Raw genomic sequence first — 25,673 nt, 5'->3', positions numbered from 1 at the left:
TAGAGACAGATATCGCGCCAACACGTAAATGAGACTCAGGCTGGTGATGAGCCATCCTCACGAAAGCAAGAAATTTTTGCTTGGTCATAATGGAGTGAAGCGAGTGGAACCAAGACAGATAAAACGCATCCTCGAAAACTGCCGTGCGTATGCTTTTCCCTAGAGCTCTCAGAACGTGAATAAGTCTGTTTTATAAAGAAAGTGGGGCGAATGACGAGGCTGAAATGTTTGTTTCTACGTAAAAATAAAGTCTGTAATGGGGTACTGAGTATGACGTGGTGCATGTGAAACGTCATGCTCAGTAGTACATTGCAGGTTTAAACATTAGCTTCCGAAGTTATCGTCCTCCGTGCTCTCTTCGACCAGGACAGTGATTGACTCTCCGAGTGCTCTACAACAACGCAAACGCACGTGAATATTTTTTTTTAGTGTATTTTTTTTTGTTTTGTGCACGCATCGTAGCAGGCACATGGCGGCACCTTCCGCAATTTAGCAATTACACATAATTCCGCTAATCACCTAGAGGTATGTCTGTTTTAGAACGTAACCTTTCACCAGAATATTGACCTCCTCGCTTACATCGAGTTTCACCAGAACACACACAAAAAAAAAACACATAAACATTGACTCTGTGTAATGAGCTCATTGCCCAACGTTAATATTAGTGAAAAAAAAAAAAAAAACTAACAAGAAAACCCCTTGAGTTTAGGGACAAAAACGGGACAACACAATAGAGAGTTTTAGTAGATCGTTCCGATACCTCCGATAGCCCCGATAATGATACTATGCATGCGCAAGGAAGGCGGTGGCGGAGTATCGGGTATCGTTATCGGAGCCATGGGAACGATCTACTAAAACTCTCTAATATCGTCTCAAAACTGAGCTTTTGAGACGATGTTGCGTTGTTCCTTTTTTTGTCATTAATTTCGAGGATCTGTTTTTTTTTTATGTGAAAACAGTAACTCTCCAATAAAGTGAAGCCGGCGTTGTCAGTAGCCGTTGTCGGTATCAGCGAACACCGGCACCTAAATTCCCAGTGCCTGAGCGAAACGGCACCTAAACTTCTATACCCCAATAAAACACAAAGAAAAGCACAGCAACGCAATGCTTCGTCACGGAAGCCGTCGTGAAGCCGCCGGAAAGCAGTGTACGAAAGAAAGACGTGACTCGCTGCTTGTAAGAATGCGCAGCATGTAGGAATGCGAAACGTTTTTTTCACTATGATCGTTTACTTGCTTGCCTGCTCAGAAACAGCTTATCTCAGTAAACCGAAATTAATGTTCGTATTATTTGGGCACACTGTGCTTCCGTTGACATACTGGACGCACTCGTGTGTTCTTGCTTCTCCCCTCTCTCGACCAATGACAGCGCCTGCTTAATAATTTGGTTAACGCGCGCACTGGAGACGTTCGTGTTCTTAATTTTCATATTTTTCACGAGCTAGCGCTTACACACAAAGGTGTGTTTTGCAAGTATGCACCTGTGTGCGCACTTGCAGAACGCACTCGGTGTATCATATAGTCGGGGACAGGCTAAGAATGCAGAAGCTTTGCGTATAGGAAGTATTCACTGGACGCCATATTTGAGGGCGATGTTTAGAGCGCATGCTCACAACGAGCTCACATTAATAGGCTGCTAAGACCAGCAATCTTGATGGTGCGGAATGCACGTTGCAAAAGAACTGTGGAAGCTGGCTGTCAGCACGAGCTCAGCAGTCGCGCACACAGATACGGCCGCCAGTGAATACTCCCTATACGGCACGCGTTCGCTTTCTTCCACCGCGCTTTGCGTGTGCTTGCGACCAAGTGTTATCAAAGGCTGAACGCTTAAACTTGTCACCGACTATAGATTCGTATAATAGGCAGTCAAGAGTGTTTTGTAGGGCTATGAAAAACACGTCTGGGGCGTGCGTGTGCCATAACACACTCCATCCTTTAATAAACCTACTGCTACATTACCCCAGCATCGAGGAGAATGCAGGGAACGTAGGCCTACGCGCCGCATGTGGTATTCGAAGTAAATACCCAAAATAAGGTGTTGACGAACGTGCGCGCAAGATGCCATGTGTTTTCGGCTTTTTCTTGAACGTGCGGTTCCCAGCAATCTCCTTGACGCTTGGATAAATTATCAATAGGTTTATTGAGTTCGTGTGCATGTAAGAAACGTTCCAGAGCTACACGACTGCCCTCGTGCCTTCGATAGCGCTCCACGTAACGTCCGTGGCATGGCGCAACTTTTCGTTAAGGACTCTCTTTCCGCAGGTGCAAGTCGTGCGTGATGAGCTCGTGGCCGTGCAACTGGTGTATGCACGAAAACCTTTGCACGAGCAACGCGACCGACTGCGCCCGCCGGGTCATCATTGGAGAGAGCGTGAGTGACATTCGCCATAATACCGGAGTTTTATTAGCCATGAGTGGAAGACTCTTCGTCCGCTAGCTATTTAACGTGTCGGGTCATTTGGGTCGTCTTGCTACCCAACTTTCATTTTAGATATTCTACTTCTGAAGTAGGCCTGCATTTTTAATGCACAGCTGAGAACCGGAGTCTACGAACGTTTCATCATCAAAGTGCGCAGATTACAATTTGGATGCTGGAAATGAGCATAGAATGAACGGTAGAGACGTTATACTAATTGTTCCGAGCAGACGGTTACACACATTGTCACAAGCACGCACAATGGCAATAAAGTATGAACAAAGTTCTACTCGTGCCGGAAAGTAACCGGATCTATATGAGCTGTAGAGGGCGCTAACGGGAACCAAGGTGAGTTTGTTTACCTTGCATTGTTTTTCTTATAATTTCTAAATTCTCTTATTAACAAAGACCGCCTGACTTCATAAAACGAGAAAGCAGGATTATTTTAAAGAAAACACAGTTCTAAACGTCAGCAGTGGTTCACAGCACACGGGGTGTGCCTATATTGTTATGCGTAGATATCGTGAACTACGAAGAGCGATACTTCCGGAGATCGTTCACAGATCAAATGAAAAATCCTCCATTTTACATGAATTAGTAGATAAGAAAAAAAAAAGTAAGGGGGCGATCATGGGGCGTGATCTGTTTAGACAGCTTTTGCTTATTCGCCGATAGGACGATGATGATAGTCATATCTTCCCAAATATTTCCGCCAAATATAGCGGAGACATTTAATTGGCTAACAGTTCCCGCGACCTAAATGTTTCCGTTAAATTTATCAGGTAACCTCAATTCGTCTGTAAGTCCCGTGGTGTAAAGTCCCGTGACATCGATTTTCCCGCAAAATGTAGCGGGGAAGCTGAATGGGTGCATACTTCTCGTGACGTAATTTTTTTCGCTACATTTAGTGGAGAACCTGAGTTTGTTTGTAGGTTCTCCCGCCAAATTTAGCGGGAAAACTGAATTGGTGCATAAGTCACGTGACGTTAATTCTTACGTTCAATTTAGGGAAGGAACTGAACTCGTTTACGCTCACGGAGCTGCGAAATGGGGAACAAACCCGTAAAGCTATGGCATAAAAAAAAGAGACGTTTACAATTTTTTTAATGCAAAATTAGAGCGCAGCTCTCGACGGGGAGGAGGGCAGGGTATTCGCCTCGAGATCGAACCGTGTCGCCACCGTGCGGCCGAAATTGGAAACGCGCGAAAGCGGGGATACCGCCGTGCGTCGTCTGCTACGGGCGCGCGCTCAGAAGCATGGATCTCGACGACGCAAGCGCGCTTCCGGCTGAGCTTGACATTCCTCATCAAATGCTTTATGTTTTTCTTGCCGTTTCTTCTTACTAAAGGTTGTGTTTTATCGTTTCCCATGCGTAGAAATTCAGCAAAGCGATTATTATTAAGTCGTAAACTTCCATAACCTTAGTGTGTTGGTTTGTACACAATCGGTGGTCCCACGTATTTTTGTTATCTCGCACAAACCGTGGCTTTCATAAAGCATTGAATGTTGAGTGGCTCTGTGCTTTGATTAGAAAATTAACCTAACTGATCGCTCTCCTTTAATAGACTAATCAATCAATAAATCCGTATGTTGATTTTTCGCCGGTCATATTGCGTGAAAGACGTTAAAACTACACATTTTTTTGCTGGTTTTACTATGTCATAAATGGCATATTGCATTCCCACTCTAAACTTCACGTTGTGAGTCCTACATAAATATGAACGCGGGAATCCTTTTAAAATGCAGTATTTTTAAGTTATTATTCAAACAGTATAATCACCCTCGGTGAAATGACAAGCACGCTGAAGTTGCTTACCGTGCAAGCCTGTGTCACAAAAGAAATAAAGACGTCAAAAATATTAAAGCAGGCATTTTTTACTCTTTGTTGACTCCTTGTTGAACCGGCAAAATAAATTGCGAATAAAGCATTGCCTCAATAATCTGAAAGTTAATCGATGAACTGCCCAGTCCCGATATACGTTAGGTGAGGGCGGAGGGTGATCGGAAAGTCTCGTGAAGGTCGCTAGCCCTCATCAGTAAAAGAATATCACTGCGGCCGATGCTGTCTCTTTCGTGGTGCGCGTCGTTTGTTTGGGTTGCAAAGTCTACTGTGTTTGAATACAAGATTATGTAGCAGCGGAGGCCCGGTAAATCACACTCTACATATTTATTTACAATGTCTACACTGTCCTTTTTGACTAACTCTTCGAGGGGCCCTTCGCCGAATTCCAGATTCCGTGCAGCTCGTGGTCCAGGCACCTCGTGTCCTTAGCTCGTGCCTGTCCCGTGAGCTTGGCACCGTTCAAGTGCTGGATCGCTGCCGAGAGCTGCCGCTACAATTATTTAGCCAGAAATTTATAGTATTAGCCTCTTGACGCCCGCGCCCTCACCAAGAAAATTGAAGCGGGTGAACCCACACTACCGAGAAAAGCATTTAATAACAGGAACATTTCTGCGTTGCTCGGTTACACTCGTTTCTTACAGTCACGGCAGATATATTAGAACAGTTTGTTTCACTTGTTTTAGTTGTCCTGCAAACCGTGCAGTTTGCAGGTGCATTCTCTCCTCATCGCAACGCAGTAGATTAGTTCAGACTCCAAAAAGCTTACCCACACTATGGCACAGTAAAAGGGCAGAGGAACTCAATAGCATGGTAATTTCCAATACAGCGCTAACTTATCTTCATTCTAAATATTTATATTACTGCAAAAGCTCGAAGTTAAAAAAAAGCTTAGAAGCTGCGATTTCACAGCCCACAGAGCAGTATTATGTTATCTGGGTTGGAATTTATTGCTTTTCTTTTTAATTCCCACGTTGATAAACCGATACATCCATTTTAAAAGAAACAAATATTTACATAAATATTCCAGTTCAGTCGGAGGCAGGTATTAGTCGTGGTGATCCATGCTTTCCAACGTCTGCCTAAGCAGACGACGCACCCACAGAAGCGATTATATTAATTTAGGCCGCACGCTGTCATCACGATTCGATCTTCACTGAAGCACCGAACAGTACCGCATCCTTTTCTGTTAGAATTGTTTTCCCACCGATAGTATCCGACAAAATAAACGCAAGAATCCACGCCGTCTCGTGCGCCAACGTGGAGAGCCTATGGGGCAGCCGTTCTCCTATCCCCGCTTTGATGATGATGATAGCGCGACCGTAGCGCCACCTCTAGGTCGATCTCGAGGCCAATAGGGAGGAGAGGTTATGCCCCTTCTCCCCCTCCGTACCCTCCCCTCGTCCTCCTATTCCCTCCTCCTCCTCCACTGATCCTCCTCCTCCTACATTCCTCCTCCTCTCCTCCGCCCTTTAAAATTTCGCGCTCAATTTTCATCTAAATTATGCGAAAATTTAGCGAAAAGTGCCTCGCTAAATTAGCGAAAATTTCCCCGCTAAATTCAGCGGGTTAAGTTTACCCGCTAGATTTAGCGGAGAAATTGACGTCACGTGACCTCAACACCAGTTAAGTTTCCCCACTAAATTTAGCGGGGAAAATGACGTCACATGACTTCGTGTAACGTCACCAATGAACAAATCCAGTTTCTCCGCTAGATTTAGCCGGAAAATTGACGTCACGCGACGTTAACATCAATTAAATTTCCCTCTAAATTTAGCCGGGCGGTTACGCCAACGGTGACGCCGCAAAACGCGGAAACGGGCGCCTAAGAGCTGCGCTCCAAAAACAAGTTGAACTGGATCTATGAACTGGTGCAGACGGGACTGCGCATAAACAAATGCTAGCAATTGTAGAACGACATTGGATATTATGGGATTTCGCAGCTATAGACTTATTGCACATGTGACAGATTGCAGCCGCCCCCACTGCTGACCTTCTTTTTTCTTACCGAGATGCCGAGCCACTGAAGCGGGTGTTGACAAGCCTCCAAAAGGGCCAATGCTGGGGACAATGACGCAGTAGAATCTTAAATGGCAAAAACATGTTCTGCTGGGGTCATGATGAAGTGAAGTAAACTGAATAAGAAGAAACAAAAACTGAAGGTCGGTTATGGCGGCGGCCATTCGCAGCTGCTACAAAGCGTCCATAGATGTTGAGCTCGGTCGAAGTAAAAAAAATAAAGCGCTGCACGAATAAGCGAAAATTCATCTTAGCAAAGCTGTTTCTTTCAGAATTCGCAAAACTCACTGATCAAGGGTCGTCAGCACTGCCCGAGCTTCAGCATTGACGATGAAATACTGCTGCCGCACGAGGCCCGCAAAGAAATCGCTGTTGAAGTGAAGAACCTTCTCACACCGCTGGTGAGTTATTGTTTGTCATTCAAGATATGCTGTACTACTGAACAATAGTCTCCTTTATTCTAGAAAGCCTGTCAATTCCATGACGGAGCCATTAACTGCCCTGCAGAGCCCCTGCACGCCCTATTTTCTGATCTCCCTTCCTCTTTACAGCGGCCTTAATGTTTCGCGATTTGACAGGCTTTCTAGAATAAAAAAAAAAAAAAGAAAAGAAAAACGGCTATGACTGTATGCAACCGTCAATTGTTTTGGGAACACCCGAGTTTCAATTCTGCACGTTATTGCATGTCCTTGCACACCTTTAATACGTCAGGCGTGGAATTAATAATTTTCGCCTCATTGTCTCAAATCTGATGAGAATAAGTTACATTAAGCGCCACGCACAAGGAAAATCTTAATTATTATTTTTTAATGCGTACGAATTAACCGTCTCATGGAGGGAGCTGACGTCATCAGTCTGAAGCGCGAAAACGGCAGATAGTTTCCTTCGGTTCCATTGGCTGGCGCGCATCGACGGGGCTCCCATTGGCCGCTGCGCTCGTCAGTTTCCACGACCACTCACCCCATGGCGCTGCGTGTCCATTAGCGCGGAGTGTCCAAGGTTACCAGGGGAGCACACGCGCCGACCGGCGACGAAAAGTACGCAGCAGACGACAAAGGGAGCGGACGAGCGGCTTGCATGTTTTCGCATTCACAACTCATAAGGAAGGCTTAGGGGTACCTCAATCTTTTTTCTAAAAGCGAAGTGGGAAATTTTCTATGTGTTGATTTAGACTTGTACACTTGCTTATAGATTGAGTAAAGGAACCAATATTGATAGACCGTAACTAGAATTACATTGCTTTGTCTCGTTTCCCATGGGGGCCTAGATTTCGCGTGAATACCATTAAATAGATGCTGCGATGCACTCGAAAGTTAATACAGTCTATTTCGATTTTTGACGCATTTTATATCCCGCATATAGGAACTGAATTTGTCTGACGTGAAAGCGTGCCGACACAAACATGTGGCTCGGCACGCTTTTTAAGTGCTTGCTTTTGTCGTCCAAGAACTACACACATCTGGTGGTGGGCTGTGCTTGATTAAATGTCATTAAATACTCAATTACGATGCGAGGTTTCCAAGTGAAAAAAAAATACAGTTTCAGTCGGTAAAAAAATACCATTCAGGCGAGAAAAGGATGTGTACATAAAATAGACCAGCTGAGAAAATGGCAGTGCGATATATATACCGTAAAATTCCGAGCAAGCCCCCCCCCCCCCCCCCCCCTCCCCGCTCCCCCCGCGCACGCAAGTCAAAATTACCTGCAAAAAAAAAAAAGGGGGGGGGGAGGGGGCTATCTTGGAACGGCACCGAAATTCAAGATGACGACAACAAAACTTTCCCGCCAGAAAAAAAAAAAAAAAAAAAAAAAACGCAGTGCACATTTATTTTATTTTTTTATTTATCTCTGGGAACATCGACTTTATAAGGCAAAAGATTTGTCATTGCTATGTTTGTCGCTTTCAAAACTACCAAAAACTCCTTAGAGTCGTTCGCAAGGATGTTCGCAGCATTCCGCGATGTTTGCCAACTGCATGCCTTTGGCTATTTTGGCAGCCTCCTCAGAAAGAAGCCGGTTGCTAACGGCTCGTCCTGCACTTCTTTCGCGCTCCAGGTATTCAGAGAGCGCGTCGTCCACGTATTCACTGAACACCGGCGCGCCGTTACTTAGCTTTCGTCAAAGTTTGGCTTTCCCGAAGTTTTGCTGTAGTAAATTGTCAAAATTCTTGTCCCATTCCCGTATCCGGTCAAGCTTTAAGTGTCGAGACGTCTGGTGCACGCTTTTCCCGTTTTCACGATGCCGTTGGACGATTTCGATTTTCTTTGTCACTCTGTAAGAATGCATAGCCGACCTGACACCGCCGAAACAAAGCGACAATGGCGCGTGGCGATCGGGCTGGTCGGGCTGAAAAGAAGGATTGGATCGGATTGGATTCTTGGACCGGATTTGGCAGTCCAGTGTTGCCTGGGCGCGGTACGTGGTACGGGTAAGGAGCGGGGAGGGGGACGCTTTACCGGAACGGCGAGGATATGTGAAATTAGCAGTGTAGTTGGGGAGGGGCGAGGGCTCTTGGTCGGGTGGGGGGCGCTTGATCGGAATTTTACGGTATATAGGGCTTAGTTTTAACTCGGGAATCTCCGAGCCGACAGTGTTACATTGTTATTTGTCTTATGACAAACGTATTACAAGAATAATATTTGTGTGAGTGTGTGTGTGTGTGTTTTGTGAATTACGTGTAAATAATAAATTAAGGTGAAGACTGGGCTCAGGTGGGTGGTTTTACGACCGGGACCCGCTGCTTGGTTAGAGTACGTTTAAGATTACTGCACTTAAAACGGTAATTGAAGAATTGAAATTCCATAGATACAGTGAGGGGGCGGGCGAGCTGGTGTAAGTTTACCATTACGTTAAACCACCTGCGATTGGGTGTGAAAAAACCTTGAAACAACCAAAAGTAGAAGAGGCAGGGAAAGAAGCGAGCCAGACGACGTCTCAAACTCAGCTAATGAGTTTATTCAGTAAGTCAGTAAAGTATACACCTTTGAAACCAGGGTCGTTACCAACCGACATAACAAACAAGAACAAATAACCTTTTCTCTTCCCTATCTTTTCTACAAACTTTGCAGCCACCTATGTACACATTTACGACACACCATGACCTTGCACGGTAACTCTGCGTTGTAACTCTACGATCGAACGTAGAGTTACCGTGCAAGGTCATGGTGTGTCATAAATGTGTACATAGGTGGCTGCAGAGATTGTAGAAAAGGTAGGGAAGAGGAAAGGTTATTTGTTCCGGTTTGTCATGTCGGTTAGCGACGACCTTGGTTTCAAAGGTGTATATAAGATGCTTACTGAATAAACTTAATAGCTGAGTTTGAGACGTTGTCTGGCTGTCTTCTTTCCCTGTCTCTTCTGCTTTTGGTTGTTTCGATGCTTTATCCCACCCAGTCTCAGGTGTTTTAACATAGTGGTAAATAGCACGTAGATAGGTGGGAAACATGACGCCCTGAAGGATGGTACCGCGATTGAATCTACTCGTGAGGTGTGAAAGAAACGGGATACCACACTTCGTGATTGTTTTGCGTCGGCGAGTAATCTTGCTAGACGTGCTGTGAAGTTTGTATTCTTGATTGAGGCGCACGTAGAAAATGTGAATTATGTGCCTAAAATAGAAGAGAAGACACATGTGTCTCTGTTCTTTCGTGCGTGCCCCCCCCCCCCCCCCCCCCCACGCACACGCACAAAAAAAAACACCGTTGATTGGCAGGTTAAGGTAATTATCCTGAAGGGAAACGTTTCCTGAATAAAACAAAATTGAGTCTAAATGTGTCCGACTGTTTTGTCATCTGGCACCGCCGAATACGGAAGGTGGTTTGATTAATCACATCCTCTTCCCATTATTTTTTTGGCTCTGCAACAGCTGCCTAACTTCCTGAAAAAAAATATAAAGCGAGAGTTATTTTTCCGATCTTCCAGAACTTTTTTTAAGAGCTAATCTACTCTTGTGGTTCTTCGCGCCTTTGCTTAAAAAAAGAAAAAAAGAAAAACGAGTTAGAAACAAAGGAGAGAAGAGGCTGGTAAGAAACACCCACATTATCCAATCCACTTTTCCTTTGTCCTTTGCGTGTTTCTCTCCCGACTATCCCCGCATATCGACCCACCTATCGGAAAACGATTTTCACTGTGGCCCTCTTTCGTTTGATTTTGAACTCGCAAGTTTTTTTTTTCTTCTTGTTACTTCCTTTCGTGTACTTGCTTGTAGGGGCGCGCCCGCACCTCCTAGCCCAAGTGCGCATTCTACCACCTTCTTTTTCTCTGACGCCTCCGGTCACAAGTTGACGTCGGTCTTCGGCAAACTTTGCGGGCGAAAGGGGGCAATGATCTGAAAAGGGGGCTCGAACGCTTCCGGCACTTTGTCAAAACAAACCCCTGTACCGTTCAATAAATCTATAAAACGCTGAAAAAGGAAACATAAAAAACAAGAACAACAACAACAAAAAAAGAAGAAGCACGCGAACGCTCGCTGCGAATTGCTCTTGCCTGTTTCGCGTTCGATATGTCTTTTCTCGTTGGTGGTCGCGCCTTAAATCGGAGCGTGGTAAGGAGCTACCGACCATCCGAGTTCACTTTCTAAGCAACTACGGTTCGAACGGCATTACTTAACGATGCCGGAGTGGGCATAAGCGAATGCTTTTTTTTCAGGTACGAAATGGTACAGAATCAATGAAAATGGAAACATCACTCTAAAGACAAAGGCATATCCCTCATAATAATAAAAAAAAAAAAAAAACTAATATTGTTTTTCAGGCGTTCGCTGTTAAACATTTGGGAGCTTCTCAAAAAGGCTGAAGAATAAAAGTTCGGAAAACAAAAAACCTTTTTCCAAAAAAAAAAAAAAAAAGACGCCTTAGTTATAGGTTGATTTTATGAAGACAAAATAACGGTGAAGGAATAAAATGTCCTTTTATTTAAACGATGGTTGTAAATACTGTGGGGTTGCTTTCCTAGTACACCTGCATAAACTTATTTTTCCCCGCTCATTGTATAGTTCTATTGCAAGAATTATAACAATGAATAAATAGCACAATGACGTTTGCTCTAAAGCCGTACAGTTCGTAGTATGTTTTCTCTCACATTTCTTACCTCGAATTAATGACACGCGTTTCCTACTTATTTGGTTTATACACCGACAACTTGATCCTTGCTCAAGTTATCGGCGTACTCGAGAAACTGAGGGAGGGGAGGAGCCGAGAGCGCGCTGGGACGTGAGAACGCCGATCTCTGATTGGAAGGATTAGTGGGTAGACCTAAAGTTATGCGGAGCGCAAGTTCTTCTGCTTCTCGCGCTGGGGTTGCGATGATGCCAGCGCGCCTGGCTCTTATCACCTGATTGAAAACAAAACTAGTGGGTAGACCACGAGGCATCCAGCATTGAGGTCTACTCACTATCCTTTCAATCAAAGCTAATCAGAACTCGCCGTCCTTCTGACGTCACTGCAACCCCTGCGCAAGAAGCAGACGACTTGCTGTCCGCGCAGCTGCCTTTGTCTCCACTGCCCTCGTCGTACCATTTCGAACGCGAGAGCCAAACGCCGGACATCGGCGTTCCGCGTTCTGATTACGTTGGACGAGTGCAGTGTAGACAAAGGCCGCTAGCTTTAGGTCTACCCACTAATCATGCCAACCAGAGATCGGCGTACTGAAGCCCCCGCGCGCTCTCGTCTCCTCTTCTCTCTTAGTTTCTTAGCTTCGAATGCCGCATAGAAGAGCTCGAGAAAAGCGTCGATGTGCCGCCTTCTCTCAGGATGCTTCGAGACAATAAAGCCGGAGTCAGAGTACTCATACATCACACAAAGGACAGTACGCAAACTCGAGTCCCCGCAGTATCCGTGGTTCGAATGCCGCGTGCCAAGTTTTCGCCTTGAACGCATTGCCATGCGGCATTCGAAGCAGGGATCTCGTGGCGACTCGCGTTTGAATCTGTACGCAGGCTGTCTTGTGTATGATGTACGAACAGCGTGACCCCGGCTTAACAGTGAGACTTGTCGCTCATTGCATATCAACTACCGAGTCTAATGCTTCATTAAGTGACGTATCTAATAACCAGACTTACGACGTCACCGATTGTGTTTTTTTTTCCTCTTCTGTTTCAGGAAGGATTTCAGTGCGTGGTAGAAATCGAGGGAGCCAAGGAGCGTGTGTTCGCCAGAATCCGCGACAACAAGGTCATCTGCACCGAAAGTACGGTGAGCACGCCTTTACCGGGATCCCTCCACTTGAGGACCGCGGCTTCAGACCTTTTAGGAGTTTCAAAATGGCTATTTTCAAAAAACGAAAATATGAGGTACGTATATCAATGGACACGCATGTGGTCATTTATCACAGTTGCATTTCGTAGTGACCTCACCACTAAATAGGGCTACACACACATAAAACGTTGATGCCTTTTTCTCTTCTATGAGATGAGGAATGTAGCTAGAAACTTGCTGTCATAAATTTCAGTCAATGTATATGTAGCGTGTAAAAGGGTGTTAGTTAAATGTTTCGAGAGTGCTACACTGTTGCCTTATATTAGTCTAAAAGCTTATGACTACGAGAAAAATATCCCTGCGTTTGTTTGCGCAACTTTGTAGTCGAAAATGGCTAAAAAGTTAAAATAAAAAATAGAGGGACAGTTAGTTTATGAGAGATAGTTTAACGTAATAATATTAAATAATATTCTCCTTAGTTATATCATATGCCCTCATGCCTAACAAAGAGCAACAAAAACGTTCCTAAACATAACTAGACATTTTTTCCATTTGTGTAAAATGACAACTTCGATATTTACAAAAGAGCAGGGAGGCTACCCTAAGTTGTTGTCCGCATTTGAATTTTTCAATAACTCAAACCATCATAATACCATCCGCCCCGTAAAAAAAAAGAATATAAGAAAAAAGACCGACTGTAATTACGGCAGTTGCCCCGAACGTGCATACAATACACGTAGCGATTATAGCATCTTGAAGCAAACATTACAACGAGCGACGCTAAAAGCAGCATCCCCTCGTGCGCCTTAGCCTTTCGAAACTCCACAAAACGGAACATTACTTGAAGTCGGGCCCGGAGATACGACGCGTTGCCAACGCACAATATACCCCATTTCACCTTGCGACTGGCCGCCAATGACCCTGCAAACTATCGAAGCCAATCCAGTGCTACGTGAGCTTCACGTGATCTTCAGGAGGAGCGCCGGAACACGGGGAACGCGCAGTCACGCCACGTGATGGCAGGTTCACAGCGCTAGATCGGCCGAAATGGTTTGTACAGCGCTGCGGTCCATCCTACAGTTAAACGGAACACAGTCACCGTACATCGAAGACCGGCGCCGGAAACAACGGGAAACCGCTTTTGCGGCCATGCAGCTCCCCCCCAAAAAAAGGGGAAAAAGAAAGATCATCGGCGATTTTGCTACCACCCTTTCGTCGAACAGCAGATATCGAGAAAAAACAGTCACAACAACAACAGCAACGACGACAATATCTGTCTAAGATAAAAACTGGCACGAATCTACAAAAAAGGAAGCTAGGAACCCCAATGGATAATCGATACCTGCGATACGGGCCGGGGAATGCAGTTAGGACCGGCATTCTTGTTGACGCTGCCTTGGCGTTCGGTAGCCGTTAGCGGGAGAGTTGACTCGTTCATCAGCTGAGGTTCCTCTTCCGTGCGAAAGGCATGTCGTTCCTCGCTTGTCGGGTCGGTCCACATGACCGTAATTAGGGAGTGGAGTGTGCCACGTGACTCAAATGGGGACTCATTTTACGTGTTCGAAGATTGAGCCTTTAGAGTAAAATGAATATAATCGCTTTATTCGTCTGATGAATGAGTACTGTCAAAAGAGCAATCTGCCAGCGTTCGTTGCTGATCGCCCACCTTGCGAATCCTTTTGTGGCGTATGTGCTTCAAAGGCCACAGTACAACCTCGGTTTTCTGCGGGGAAGATAATCCTCTTCGCGCTCTCCTTTCCTAAACTGCGAGGGAAGTCGGATCAAGGCAACTTGAAATGTGGAAAGGATATGCGGAAGGAGAGAGTGAGGAAAAGTGTAAAGCGCGAAGTGCATGTTGTCCTTCAGGAACCTTTCTCCCGATCGGTTAAGATTAGTGAGGAAAGAAAATAAAAAGTTTTCGGAGCCTTACTTTTTTTTAATGCGTCCTAATTTAAAGAAAAGAAAAAATAATCTGGGGACAATCAGACAATTTGGGAAAGTATGCAAATACGCCACGGTTTTTTATTTCCTTGTAAGTGGTACATGTATGGCATTCACGCACCATAAATAAGTGATAGAACGGTCATTTAAAGCTGGCAGATTCAAGCAAGACTGGAAGCCCGAGGCTTCTACTGATGTCTGAATAAAGAACTGGGTGCTTGGGCTTTGAGGGAGTTCCCTTTTTTCTCCAAATAACTGTGCCGCGCATCGCAGAAATTACTCGATCACTATCGCTGAGAAAAAACTTAACGAGATTGTAAATCCGGAAATAAAAACTTTTTGAATGTCCTCGTAAACTTTTTGCATGTGTACCCTGAGTCCTGTTTTGGTGACGGCTGATATAGGACTTCACAGCCTAGTTCATATTTCTATTTGACATAACTCACTAAAGGTGACTGAACCATTCCTTCTATGACACGCCCAGTGTACAATATTGTTCTCAATATTTTTATAACGTGTTTTGACAGCGACCCTTTTAAACTGCGTGGAAGTAGAAGTAAGATAACAATTTCTCTTCTGGATTCAATTTTGTGCAATTCTTCCTCAACTTTCGAAGAAATCCAACGAGAGCAAGATAAATTATTTCTATCAGCCTTATGTTTCCTTTTCGTGTTCTTTTCTATGGGAAGCGGATACGTCCTGATTAATGGTGTTGTTATGTAATTGGAACTAATACTTTCCCAACTGTCTAATGGTGAGTCCTTTCTTCCGCTTTTATTGTGCAGTACACTTACCAAGCCGAACAAGGAGAGCTACAAGCATCGCTTACCGTCCTCTGGAATGGTGACACGTTCATCGACAAAACGAACGGTAATTTTGGTTTTGATTCGAGGATACGAGTCACGACGTGAATTGTACCAAACTACCAACCTAGAATAAGTTGAGGTGTAAAATCCAAGAACTTGGTTCTTGTCCTCTGTTTGCTAAAAACAAAATGCCTGGACGTCCGTTTCCTGAAGAGCCTGTAAACAACATTGCGCTGCTGTGACCCACCCGTAGAACCCGGTGGATGACGAGATGAAGAAGACATCGGAAAACGAAAGCTGATCTACTTCAGGAGAGTGAGCATACGTGCATGTCACGCGCTCATAGGCGAAGAGCAGATTAGTTTTACGCATTGAAACCTTTACCACCTCGTCATTTCTTCGGTCCCGTCCTCCAAGAGCAACTTGGTGCTTCTCAGTGACTCTACGAACAGGGTCGCTGCTACCCTCTGTTTCTCGCGTTCGGTGCTGAACTGTGAACTGTATTTTACTACGATCTGAAGTCATGTTCTTGAATATGAGCCTTCGGGTGGAGGATCAACTTCCGAGCCTCTTTCCAACTCCGGCGAGCTGATCTAATTTGTAACTTTGCCAACTTGTGCCAAAATGTCAATGGACTATTTCCTCTGGAAGAGAGAAGTTAAATGATTCTGTTACGGCACTTTTGTCAGCTTACGTGTTTGGGCACGCGATGTGTATGGTTATTTAAAAACGGTATGTAGTGTTGTAAATATTATATAAAGGACTAAAATGCGTCGCAAGCACGTATCAGCGACCTCCCTAGAAGTGCGGGTGTTCTCTAACCAAAATGATGCCGGTAATCGAATCAACGAACGTACGTACCACCGCGTGAACTTTGTCAGATATACGCTAGGTTTTAGCTTCATCAAGTTTTACCTTAATGTGGTCATTAGAAACCGCAATTTCAGTTCACTCGGCTGTCAGAAACTGAGCTTAATTCTTGATCAAGGTCAGGGTGCAGTTCTGCGATTACATGCTTGCCGTAGCGATAACATACTTTACGACACATCTCCGTGTGCTTTGTGTACACACCTGTTGTAAGTGTAACTGTTCTTTAATTCAGCAGGCACGCCTATTTCGCTTGACTGTTACATAGCTTGGGCGGGATTATAAATCTAAAATGATAGATTAGAGGTTTATATCGTAATACTCATTGAGAGCTTAAGATATGTGCAGGCATTGAGGTGTCACATTAACCGATAAGAAAGGTCAAGAACAAATTCCAAGCCAGAAGTGCGTACAAACTATATGCCACGCCCAACGTTTGTTAAGCTGTCAGTTAATGTAGTAATATAGAAGCTTTAACTTATCCTACGCCAGTTATAGTAAATGACCATTTTTCGGCGCAGTGACTCTGTACAAGTGTCTTCTGCTGGGAAGCCACGGCGGTCGCCAGGACTGCTCCCTGTGCCTGACGCGGGACAAGCGCTACCAGTGCTCCTGGTGCGGAGGCTCCTGCAACTACGGACCTTCGTGCGTTGAGCCGGTCACCACGTCCTGCCCGCCTCCCAGGATCGATTGGGTGAGGGTGGCGTAGCTAGACACACCTTCGTTGTACGATATCTGTATGCATTGTACGATATCTGTGTGCCATTTGGCCTTACAATTAGGCTGTATCTCCCATTTGTTTTCCAGAATAATTGCATTAATAACCGTAAACACACAAAAGCAAAAAAAAAAAAAGACGAGATATTTTTTTTAATTGGGGAATATAGTTTACACTAGCCATGCTATTGTAGAGACGTTTATTAACGCCAAGAGGCTGAAAGGCCACCCTATGGTCGCACATCAGTCACCTGTACTCGGCGACAACTTTTCTTGGCAATGCAGTGGAAGTTGAGGAGAGCCGGCGCACAGCCTTATCCAGCGCTCAAAATTGGATAGGGAGCGCGTACCCTGTACCCTCCATCGCATTTCCAAGAAAAGTTTTCGCCGAGTATAGCTGTGTTTTGAGATTTGTGTTTGTCGTTTGTCCCCCTTGTTCCCCTTTTCCAGGGATTATTTCCATCAGTCTTGTCCAGCACGCTTGCACCTTTGCATTTAATTTCATTAGCATCGTAACCCTCTGGTTAAATATTTTTTATTGGAGATAAAGATTGTCTTCAACAGAAAAGGGAACTGAATGAGTCGTTATTACCTGTGGGTGTCACTAATTATTACGGTGTTCGTGTTCGACCAAGCCGCTGAATAATCTTCAAACTGAAGCCGTACCACGCAAGACGCATGCTTAAAAGCAAAATTTTAAATACCCCCCCCGCCCCCCCCCCCCAAAAAAAAAAGAAAAAAAGAAGAAGAAACAGGAGCAGAAAGAGGCAACATAGAGATTGTCAACGTCTGCTTCGCTTGTCCAGTCTGGTCCAGTACAAGGGCTCAAGAGCCCCTTTTGCTTTAGCGCACCGCAGGGAGCACGTGGAGCGAAAACTACGCTGTAGAACCCAGGAACCCTGGGTTCAATCACCACCTATGCCCGTTTCGATTGGGATGAGCATCCTACCGACGTACGCTCGTGTTTCACTACTGCGTGGGACCCCAGACTTGCATTTGAGCCCTCGCACCCTTTTCTATCTAAATGTCTCATTTACAGCGTAAACCAGTGTCGCCGAACCTCAAAAAAAGACCGAGCTCATGCTGTATAAACAAGAGCGTCAATATTTTGTCGTTGTTTCTAGGAAATGCAGCATCAAATCAAGCTACTTTTATACATACCGTGTTCATTTTACGGGGGAAATCGCTCCAGAGCAGGGTGACTGAGAACCAGTAAGTTCTGATGTGAATTACAAAATAGTGACAACGGCAAGACACGCTGACACTTCGCCCTTTCACATCAAAAGCGACATAAGTTCTTGGTAAAAAAAAAAAGGCGCCATGAAGGCAATACTATACTACGTTTCACCTTATGTTGTACCGCAGCGAAGACTACAGCGCGAGCTGATAGCGTCGGCAGCTGCCCTTAATGCACGAGAGCTTATGCCGCCGAGATATGCCCCTGGGAAAGGAGCTCACGCTTATAGCCTTTCCTGCGGTACACCGTAAGATGAAATAGAGTATAAGGAGTATTCACTGGGTGCCATATTTGTGGGTGCCCTCTAGAGCGCATGCTCAGAACGAGCCGCCATTAATATGCTGCTAAGACCGGCCATTTCGACGGTGTGGAATGCACGTTGCAAAAAAACCCTGGAAGTTAGCCATCAGCGCGCGCTCAGTAGTCGCGCACACAGCTATGGCCGTCAGTGAATACTTCCTATAGTTGCGGGATTAACACCGCATTCTGTTGGTAGCGTCCTTCAGAACTGTTTCAATAGACTGATCTCCACAGCTATGTATCGTTCGTCCATAAGCTGAGAACAGGGGCTCCGCCTTCAGCTCGAGCTTTCTGCCTTGGCTAACACGAGTGTGAACGCGCAGGCACGTGCAACCAAAGCACTGCGGAAGCTAGCGATCTCGCGCTAAAGACGGAGCTTCTAGCCTCAGCTTAAGGTTGAACGGAGTATAGTTTGCCTACACTAACGTCTACGCCGCCGCTGTCGCCATGCTTCCGGGACCTATAGTCCCTTTGCACGCGTGACAACCCCGATAGAGGTCCACGCGAACAGAGCACGGGGCGGCATAAGCTACGTCGTGCACGAGCACCTGCGTCCTGTAAATTACAGTTGTGGCGGCGCCATGCATGCGTAGAAGGCTTAGTGACATCGGTCTATCCGAAAACCATTGTCATCAAGATCATCACGGAAAGCTCCTATACCTTGTTCACCCTAAAGCTGAGACTGCAGCCAAAATACGAGCATGAGCTAACCCTCGATCGTGCCTCAAATCCTCAAAACAGCGACCTCTAGTTATCACGCTTGTGGCATTGGCTGCTGTCTCAGCTTAAGGGCAAATGGAGTATATCAAAGTACGAAAGCACAGCCCTTTATCAGCAACTTCTAGGTATGCCGTATCAAACGTCAAGGACTTCAAAGTGCTACCTCTACAACCTGGCTCTATGTATTGACACGACAAATATTGCCATACTGGGGACAAGCCGCCAGAAAAGGAAGGACTTATTGTTTCGTAAAGCTGCGGACCCACTGCAAATACATCAGACAAAAGAAACAGTCTGCAGATATTGTCGGAGGAATGCTTCTTCCTTGTATGACGCTGCTCTCACACTGTTCATTCAAAGACTGTCTGAAGACATGTTGGAATGAAACAAGCGTGCTTGGAACATACGCGAGGAACTTCCGCAGATCATGCCATACATTTTTGCAGTGACCGGTGTCTTTTGAATAATGTATGGGTAGTTTGATTGCGGACTAAGGGTACGATATGAGCGAGCAGTTTCGGTTTTCACCGCTGTCACAACGCGGGTATGTTGCAACCAGCAACCGTCTTCGACCGCCCTAGCCGTCGTAAAGAATAGAGTTCCTGTATAGGTTCTCTACGGGAGCCAGGGTTGCGCATTTGTTTTCCCCGCGCCGGCCACGCCGCTATTCGCCGAGACCCATCACGTGAGGAGCAGAGCATCCGGTGGCGTGCAAGAAAGCCACCTTTACGGTCGCTCCGCCGATGTTTCTCGCGCCCCGGCGTATGTTCCCCTGCTTTCCGCCTCCTTTTCCTCCTCTCCTGTTTTCCATGCGCGGCGCCGTTATTCGCCAAATTTAGTCACGTGAGGAGCAAAGCATCCAGGGCGTGAGGGAAAGCCGGCGCTACGGCCACCCGCCGAGGCTGAATGCGCAACTCTGCTACCGTAGGTAGCTATACAGGAACTCTAGTAAAGAACAGCTCGCAGAGGCACCTGGCAACTAAGCCTGTTAGTGTTGCGCTATGGAGTTCGGTGAGCGCGATGACCTTCTAGTACATTGTGTAACCTTTCCCAACGGGGACAACATAAAAAAAAAAGCCCAACGCAGCTTAGCAATCAGTGTCTTTGTCCGAATCAGGCAGCAACTGGATACGCAAATTCCTCGTCCAGGCATTCGGGTTCTGGATAGAGCTGCTGGTCGTAATTAAGCCCGCCCTCAGTCCTCATCCAATCAAGGGTCCCCTTTGGGACATGCGGGCAGTTATAGGTTCCCGAGGCTTGGCGGGCCACAAATCCTGATTTTCTCTTTCGGGCTCGGGCTAAGAATGCTCGATTGGTCGGTTCCCCGTCCGGCCTCGAGAGATTACCTGTCAGGTCCGTTTCGCTAACGAGGCAACGTAAGGTTCTGGGCATGGGAGAATCGCCGCCTTTGAAACCCCACTTACAGTGACCGAAAGTGGTGTGCCGCAATGCGAAAAAAATGCTTTTAATATTATTGCAAAGGATACCCAAAAGCCTCCTTATACTGCGATGAACAAATCAAGATTTTAATCGTGCAACCATAAAGAACATCGATAAGTCTTTAAATTGCCCTTCTTTTGGTCCGAATATTTTTGTCCATACATATTAAATTTTATTTACAAGTGTATGGAAACAGAATGCATTCTAGAGATGAACAGCATGCGTTAGTTTTTACTTTTTCTTCTTTATCTAGATGTATTTTTTTAGTCAATAAAGAAAAACACCCGATTTTTTTTAACTTTGAATTTCGTCATTGTACTTCATCTGGCAAGTTATTCCTCATGCATTCTCGACATACAACGTGCAATTTTGGATTGGTTATACTGTCGATAAAAAAATTAAAAAAAACTTCAGAAATAATATATATATATATATATATATATATATATATATATATATATATATATATATATATATATATATGTATATATCGGGAAAGCGTTACTGGCCTTGACGAATGTAATGAAGTAATTCTTCTCTGATACTTAGCGAACCGATTACGTATGATACTCCTATTAGCTTCTTACATATCCGCCTGAGCTGGCACATTCTAATTTGGCATTCATTCCGTCATTGTAAATATGTAATGACAGTAGGCGGATATTAGGTAGTTAGTTTCTTTACGTCGCCGCTGGCAGCATGGATCATGGGAACTGTAGTGCGAGCACGAGATGACACGAGTCATCTGGTGCAATGGCGCCTCTCCCCTGGTGAACTATAGTCATGGTGGCGTCACGCCTGCGTGGAACGTTTAGTGAGATGGATATAGTGTTTCCTTTTTGTAAGACTGAGGTATGTTTGGTATACTCAGGGCGAATTTAGCCTGTCAATGAGATGCCGAAACTATGGCAAACAAAAACTACAAATGTCCCCCCTTGAAGAAACCTGAAGTGATCCTTCTGAGAACCAGTGGTGAATAATGACTATGTCTATCCGGCTAAGTCATTAATGAGGTCACGTGGTTGCAGCAAAGACGCGTTAAACTTTGGGATTCTTTTCGGTGCATGGTTTGTATTCATATTAGTTGTGGCATGTATCATTTTAGGTAGCATAAACGCTCCACTAAATAGTGCGGAACAAATTTGTTTTCCCGGAATATCTACCAACTTCTACGGCACTATTTTGACTAGGGCCTAGATTTTCTATTTAGATGTCGCCAATATTGATAATTAGTTCATTATTAACATTATATTCGTGTATTGGCGTCCGCCGCAGCCAATAACTCTATACCAAATAAAATATTTCATCATTTCAGATGCTTTCTATTTTTAATTATATCAGTCAAGAAGCTTCGATTCTCTCTTTAAAATCTCCCTTTTCGTAATCAATGCCGCGATAAAAATGATTCCTCAATTTTAAGGAAACATAGAAGTTGTAATATCAAGTTATTTGTAGTGCAGCTATTATACCAAACTGACGTTCTTAACTCTGTCCCTATATGTGATAGAAGTCATTAAATTTAGCGTTGAAGGCTAATGTTTGCAAACGCGGTTTCTGTGTATATTGTAATAAAAAAAGTCATAGGTATATGTTTGAAACGTTTAGAAAACAGACATCGAAAAAGCAAAATCTAACTTTTCAGTAAAAAACGAAAAAAACAAACAAACAAAAACAAAAAAAACAAGGCTTGTTTTTTCTGTGGGCCCGACGCTTCAGCGGCGAGTTTAAAATATATATGTTCTGCCATAAAATTTAACCCCAAGATTTTTCATTTGTATATCACGTATCCGTATTTAAACAAAGTTTTAATAAAGTTAAGGCCGGTTTTTATTCATACGAACGTAATCTACTATCAGCCACTCATATGCCGCGGATATACATAAAGTTACTAACTATACTAAAGGCTCATCAGACATACACAATGCAAGTACCTTCCCGAATGCGTGCTATGGAAGCGCCAAAAGCAAACTAAGTAAATTCACCCACATCTCGTCTGCAAAGAAAGGAGAAAACAAAAAAAAAAAAAAACAGCGTAGAACCAAGAAGTTAGTTCATGCTAAGACTACAAACGAAAGGCATCCATCCGCCGTCACCCCCTGCCGGCGACACCTCCCTTTAAAAGCCCATTCTTCAGCTCGAACCGCTGCGTCCCGACGGGGAACTAATGTTATCAACCTTTCGGATTTCCTGGGACGACAATCCAATAATGTATTACGTTCGGTCGTACGCCCACGGGCCCCCAACACACACACACACAGTTCTTTTCTGCCGCTCGCTCGGCTGCGCACGCGGAGGCGGTGCGCGCTTACACCGAACACGCGCGCCAACTCACAATGACCAGCGCCGAAACGCGCGCGGACACACACACCAACACAGGAATGGTGTGTTTCCCTGGGCCAACAATTAGCCGCGAAGTGGGGAGTGCGCTGGGTTTCGGTGGTGGCCTTTGTTTTCCAGACGGCCGCGCGACTGTTCCCGTGGCAACGGAACGACGGCGGCAGAACATCTGGAGACCTAAGACCAGTGTTGCATGTAGGTGGTACCGAAAAGAAGAAGAAAAAAAAAAAAAAAAAAGAGACGTATTGAAATAGTTTACTCGTCACTTGCAAATAAAAGGAACGCGTTACCGTTACGGTCACACATGAAAAAGACACGTACTTACTCTGTTCCGTTACTTTTTTATGCATGGATTCAAACGTTTTACTGTTTTGACGTTACAGGCATGCATAAGCGCCATATTCCAAGAAACATTATGCCAGGGCAGAAACTTAACATTATTAGCGTATCTTTTTTGCAGTTCCGGTTCTGAAGGGGTCTGAAATGAGCGCGAAATTCACGTAAATTGCGCCCAGAAACACAAAAAACGAAATTAAAATGTAATTCTTCTTTAAAGACGCGGGAGAAGATGTTACAAGTAACGTGACTACATTACGCGCTGTCTATATACGCTGCCGAAGGTGATGCACTGTGAAAACAAAGCAAAGCAACCAGTGAGCGCAACTGAGAAGAGGAGCAGCGTCACACGCACACGCCTATGGGCGGGAGGGTAAACAGAGCAGTTCACCCGAAATAAATTAGCCTCGTTTTCAGCATGCGACGCCGAAAAGGGAACAAAGAAACGAAACAATAAAATAACTTAAGTAAATGTATACTGCCAGTGCGAAGCTCGCCGTGTCGCGCGCGCTCTCCAGCGCGCGGTGCGAGAGCTGCGTTTTGTCGGACTTTTCGGGCGAAGGTCCGTAATTACGTCGGCTCTACGCCGGCTCGCTCACGGTCCCCTGCGCAGATTCGCTCGCAAAGTCGCTTCTCGCGCGCTGCCATCGATGACCGCTTTTTTTCCCCGAGAGAAACGTTTTACTGCTCAAACATTTTTTTGCTAGACCCCCCTTTTTTTGTGGACTACCAATGGATGTGGATACGCTCATGGTAATTTGGGAAGGGGGGGCTTTATCTAATCGGGCCATCGTAAACGTCTGTTGGCGGCGACGGCGCATAGAGAGGGGTTCGCGTCGCGAATTCGAGACCGGGTTCCGGGTTTCGTGGCGCTTCCTTTCAACCGGACGTGAGTGTGCCGGTGGCGAGGCGTACGCGTCGCTCGTTTACCCGGTGTCGCAGACGGCGCTGGTTTATGGGCGGGGTGCCTGGCTTTCGCGCGACCTTGGACGCCGGCCGCGTCGTTTTACTGTTGTAAGGACACGTGAGTGGAAAGAAGCCGAAGGTGTACAGCGCGCGCGCGAGCGGCGTGGTGCTCTGCTTGCTATTTTTGGGTGAGCTTCATTTTTTTTTTTTTAAAACAGAGCCGATGTTGTTGTTTCTTGGCCAGAGTGCGTTGTTGGAGTTGGGGTTGGTTTTAAGGAAAGCGAGGAGTACGCGTGCGCAGCTTTGATCGGCGCTCAAACAGCAGTCCGCGCACGAGGGCCCATTGTTTTTGTTTCGTTGCTTCGGAAGGTTGTCCCGGAGTATGGGATAAATAGGGCTTAACGAAGCCCCAACATGGAAAGGGAGTGTATTTTTGTGCTGTTAAACCGTTGCTGGATACCCATAACCTTTTATAGTAAATATTAAGTTTTTCTTTTTTTTTTTTTTTAGAAAAAGTACATTTCTAAAAGGTCATTTAAGAGATACAATTATTTTTTTTTTGTTAACGTTATTGACCAAATAAAACGTTATGCCACATGTGTAACGTGATAATTGGTCAAGTAATTACCGAAGGAAAAGTGCTACTCGGAGAAATATTCTTTAATATATTTGTTCTAGAAAAATCAAACTTTATCTACTTTTAACGCTTTTTTGTTCTCTTTTCGAAACAATCATTAGTTTTAAGGGAACTTCTATAGTTTTGTGTTCAAAGGCAACTACGCCAAAAAGTGTTTTTCTTTTTGTTTAGAACATATTAAGGTGGCTAGGTGGATATGCATATTACCAATAAATAGCGCTAAGTTGAAGTACACACTAACAGGTTGTGTGTATGTTTATACAGCCTAGAACTTGGTCTACCTCAACGGGCGACGAGTCTCCCAGCTGTGGATGAGCAATTTAGCCAGTGCAGTACAACCGCTAACCTTGGATCTTTAACGTGCACCACGCGGTAGTGATACACGACCGCACGCCGGTGCGTGCGATGCTCATCCAGATCGGAACAGGCAGGGGCTGGGATTGGACCCAGGATCTTCTGCAGCGCGAGCTTTCGCTCCACACACTGACGGAGCAAGCGCTAACTCGCAACTTTAATACTCGCACAGAAGAGAAAAACAAGGCGTTTCTTTCTCTTGTTTCTTTTCAGCACATAAAAACTTTCCAAGAACAAAATTTCCTTAACGGCGAGAGGAAGTTACGTTCAAAGCGCTAAGAAATAGCAGAACGAAAGAATGAGAAAGTTGCTGACAGTAAACCACTGAAAGAATCGCATGTAGGAAGGTGAAGGTAATTAAGGTCTTTGTCAGTTCATGCCACTGATGGTGCACTGACACCAGGGTTTTCCTTTCCTTTGATGGTCATCGCCTCGTACGCATAGGCACAAACTTGCAGACATATTTCGATAAAATAATTGTACGATGTTATTGACTATTTCATATAACTTGTTACGTTTTAGAAAACCGAACTGCGCTCATCACCATTCGGCTGCGAATTTAAATATGAGGTGCTCAGCCGTGTGCCTGTAGACTGGTGCACGACC

At 45.1% G+C, this 25,673-nt stretch overlaps 1 protein-coding gene across 1 annotated transcript in view; it reads left to right on the top strand.

Moving 5' to 3' along the window:
• LOC8035950 (plexin-B) overlaps positions 1–25,673 on the top strand; it is a 147,484-nt gene that overhangs the window by 70,757 nt on the left and 51,054 nt on the right. The window contains exons 9-13 of the mRNA XM_042291226.1: positions 2,262–2,370; positions 6,548–6,676; positions 12,374–12,466; positions 15,196–15,280; positions 16,605–16,777. Of these exons, the coding sequence (XP_042147160.1) occupies positions 2,262–2,370; positions 6,548–6,676; positions 12,374–12,466; positions 15,196–15,280; positions 16,605–16,777 (589 nt within the window). The remainder of the gene's footprint in view (positions 1–2,261; positions 2,371–6,547; positions 6,677–12,373; positions 12,467–15,195; positions 15,281–16,604; positions 16,778–25,673) is intronic.

This window comes from Ixodes scapularis, unplaced genomic scaffold (assembly GCF_016920785.2).
Source record: "Ixodes scapularis isolate PalLabHiFi unplaced genomic scaffold, ASM1692078v2 PGA_scaffold2__306_contigs__length_199485367, whole genome shotgun sequence".
Taxonomy (NCBI): domain Eukaryota; kingdom Metazoa; phylum Arthropoda; class Arachnida; order Ixodida; family Ixodidae; genus Ixodes; species Ixodes scapularis.
Note: the sequence above shows the minus strand (reverse complement) of the source record. Positions and strands in the feature narration are given on the sequence as shown.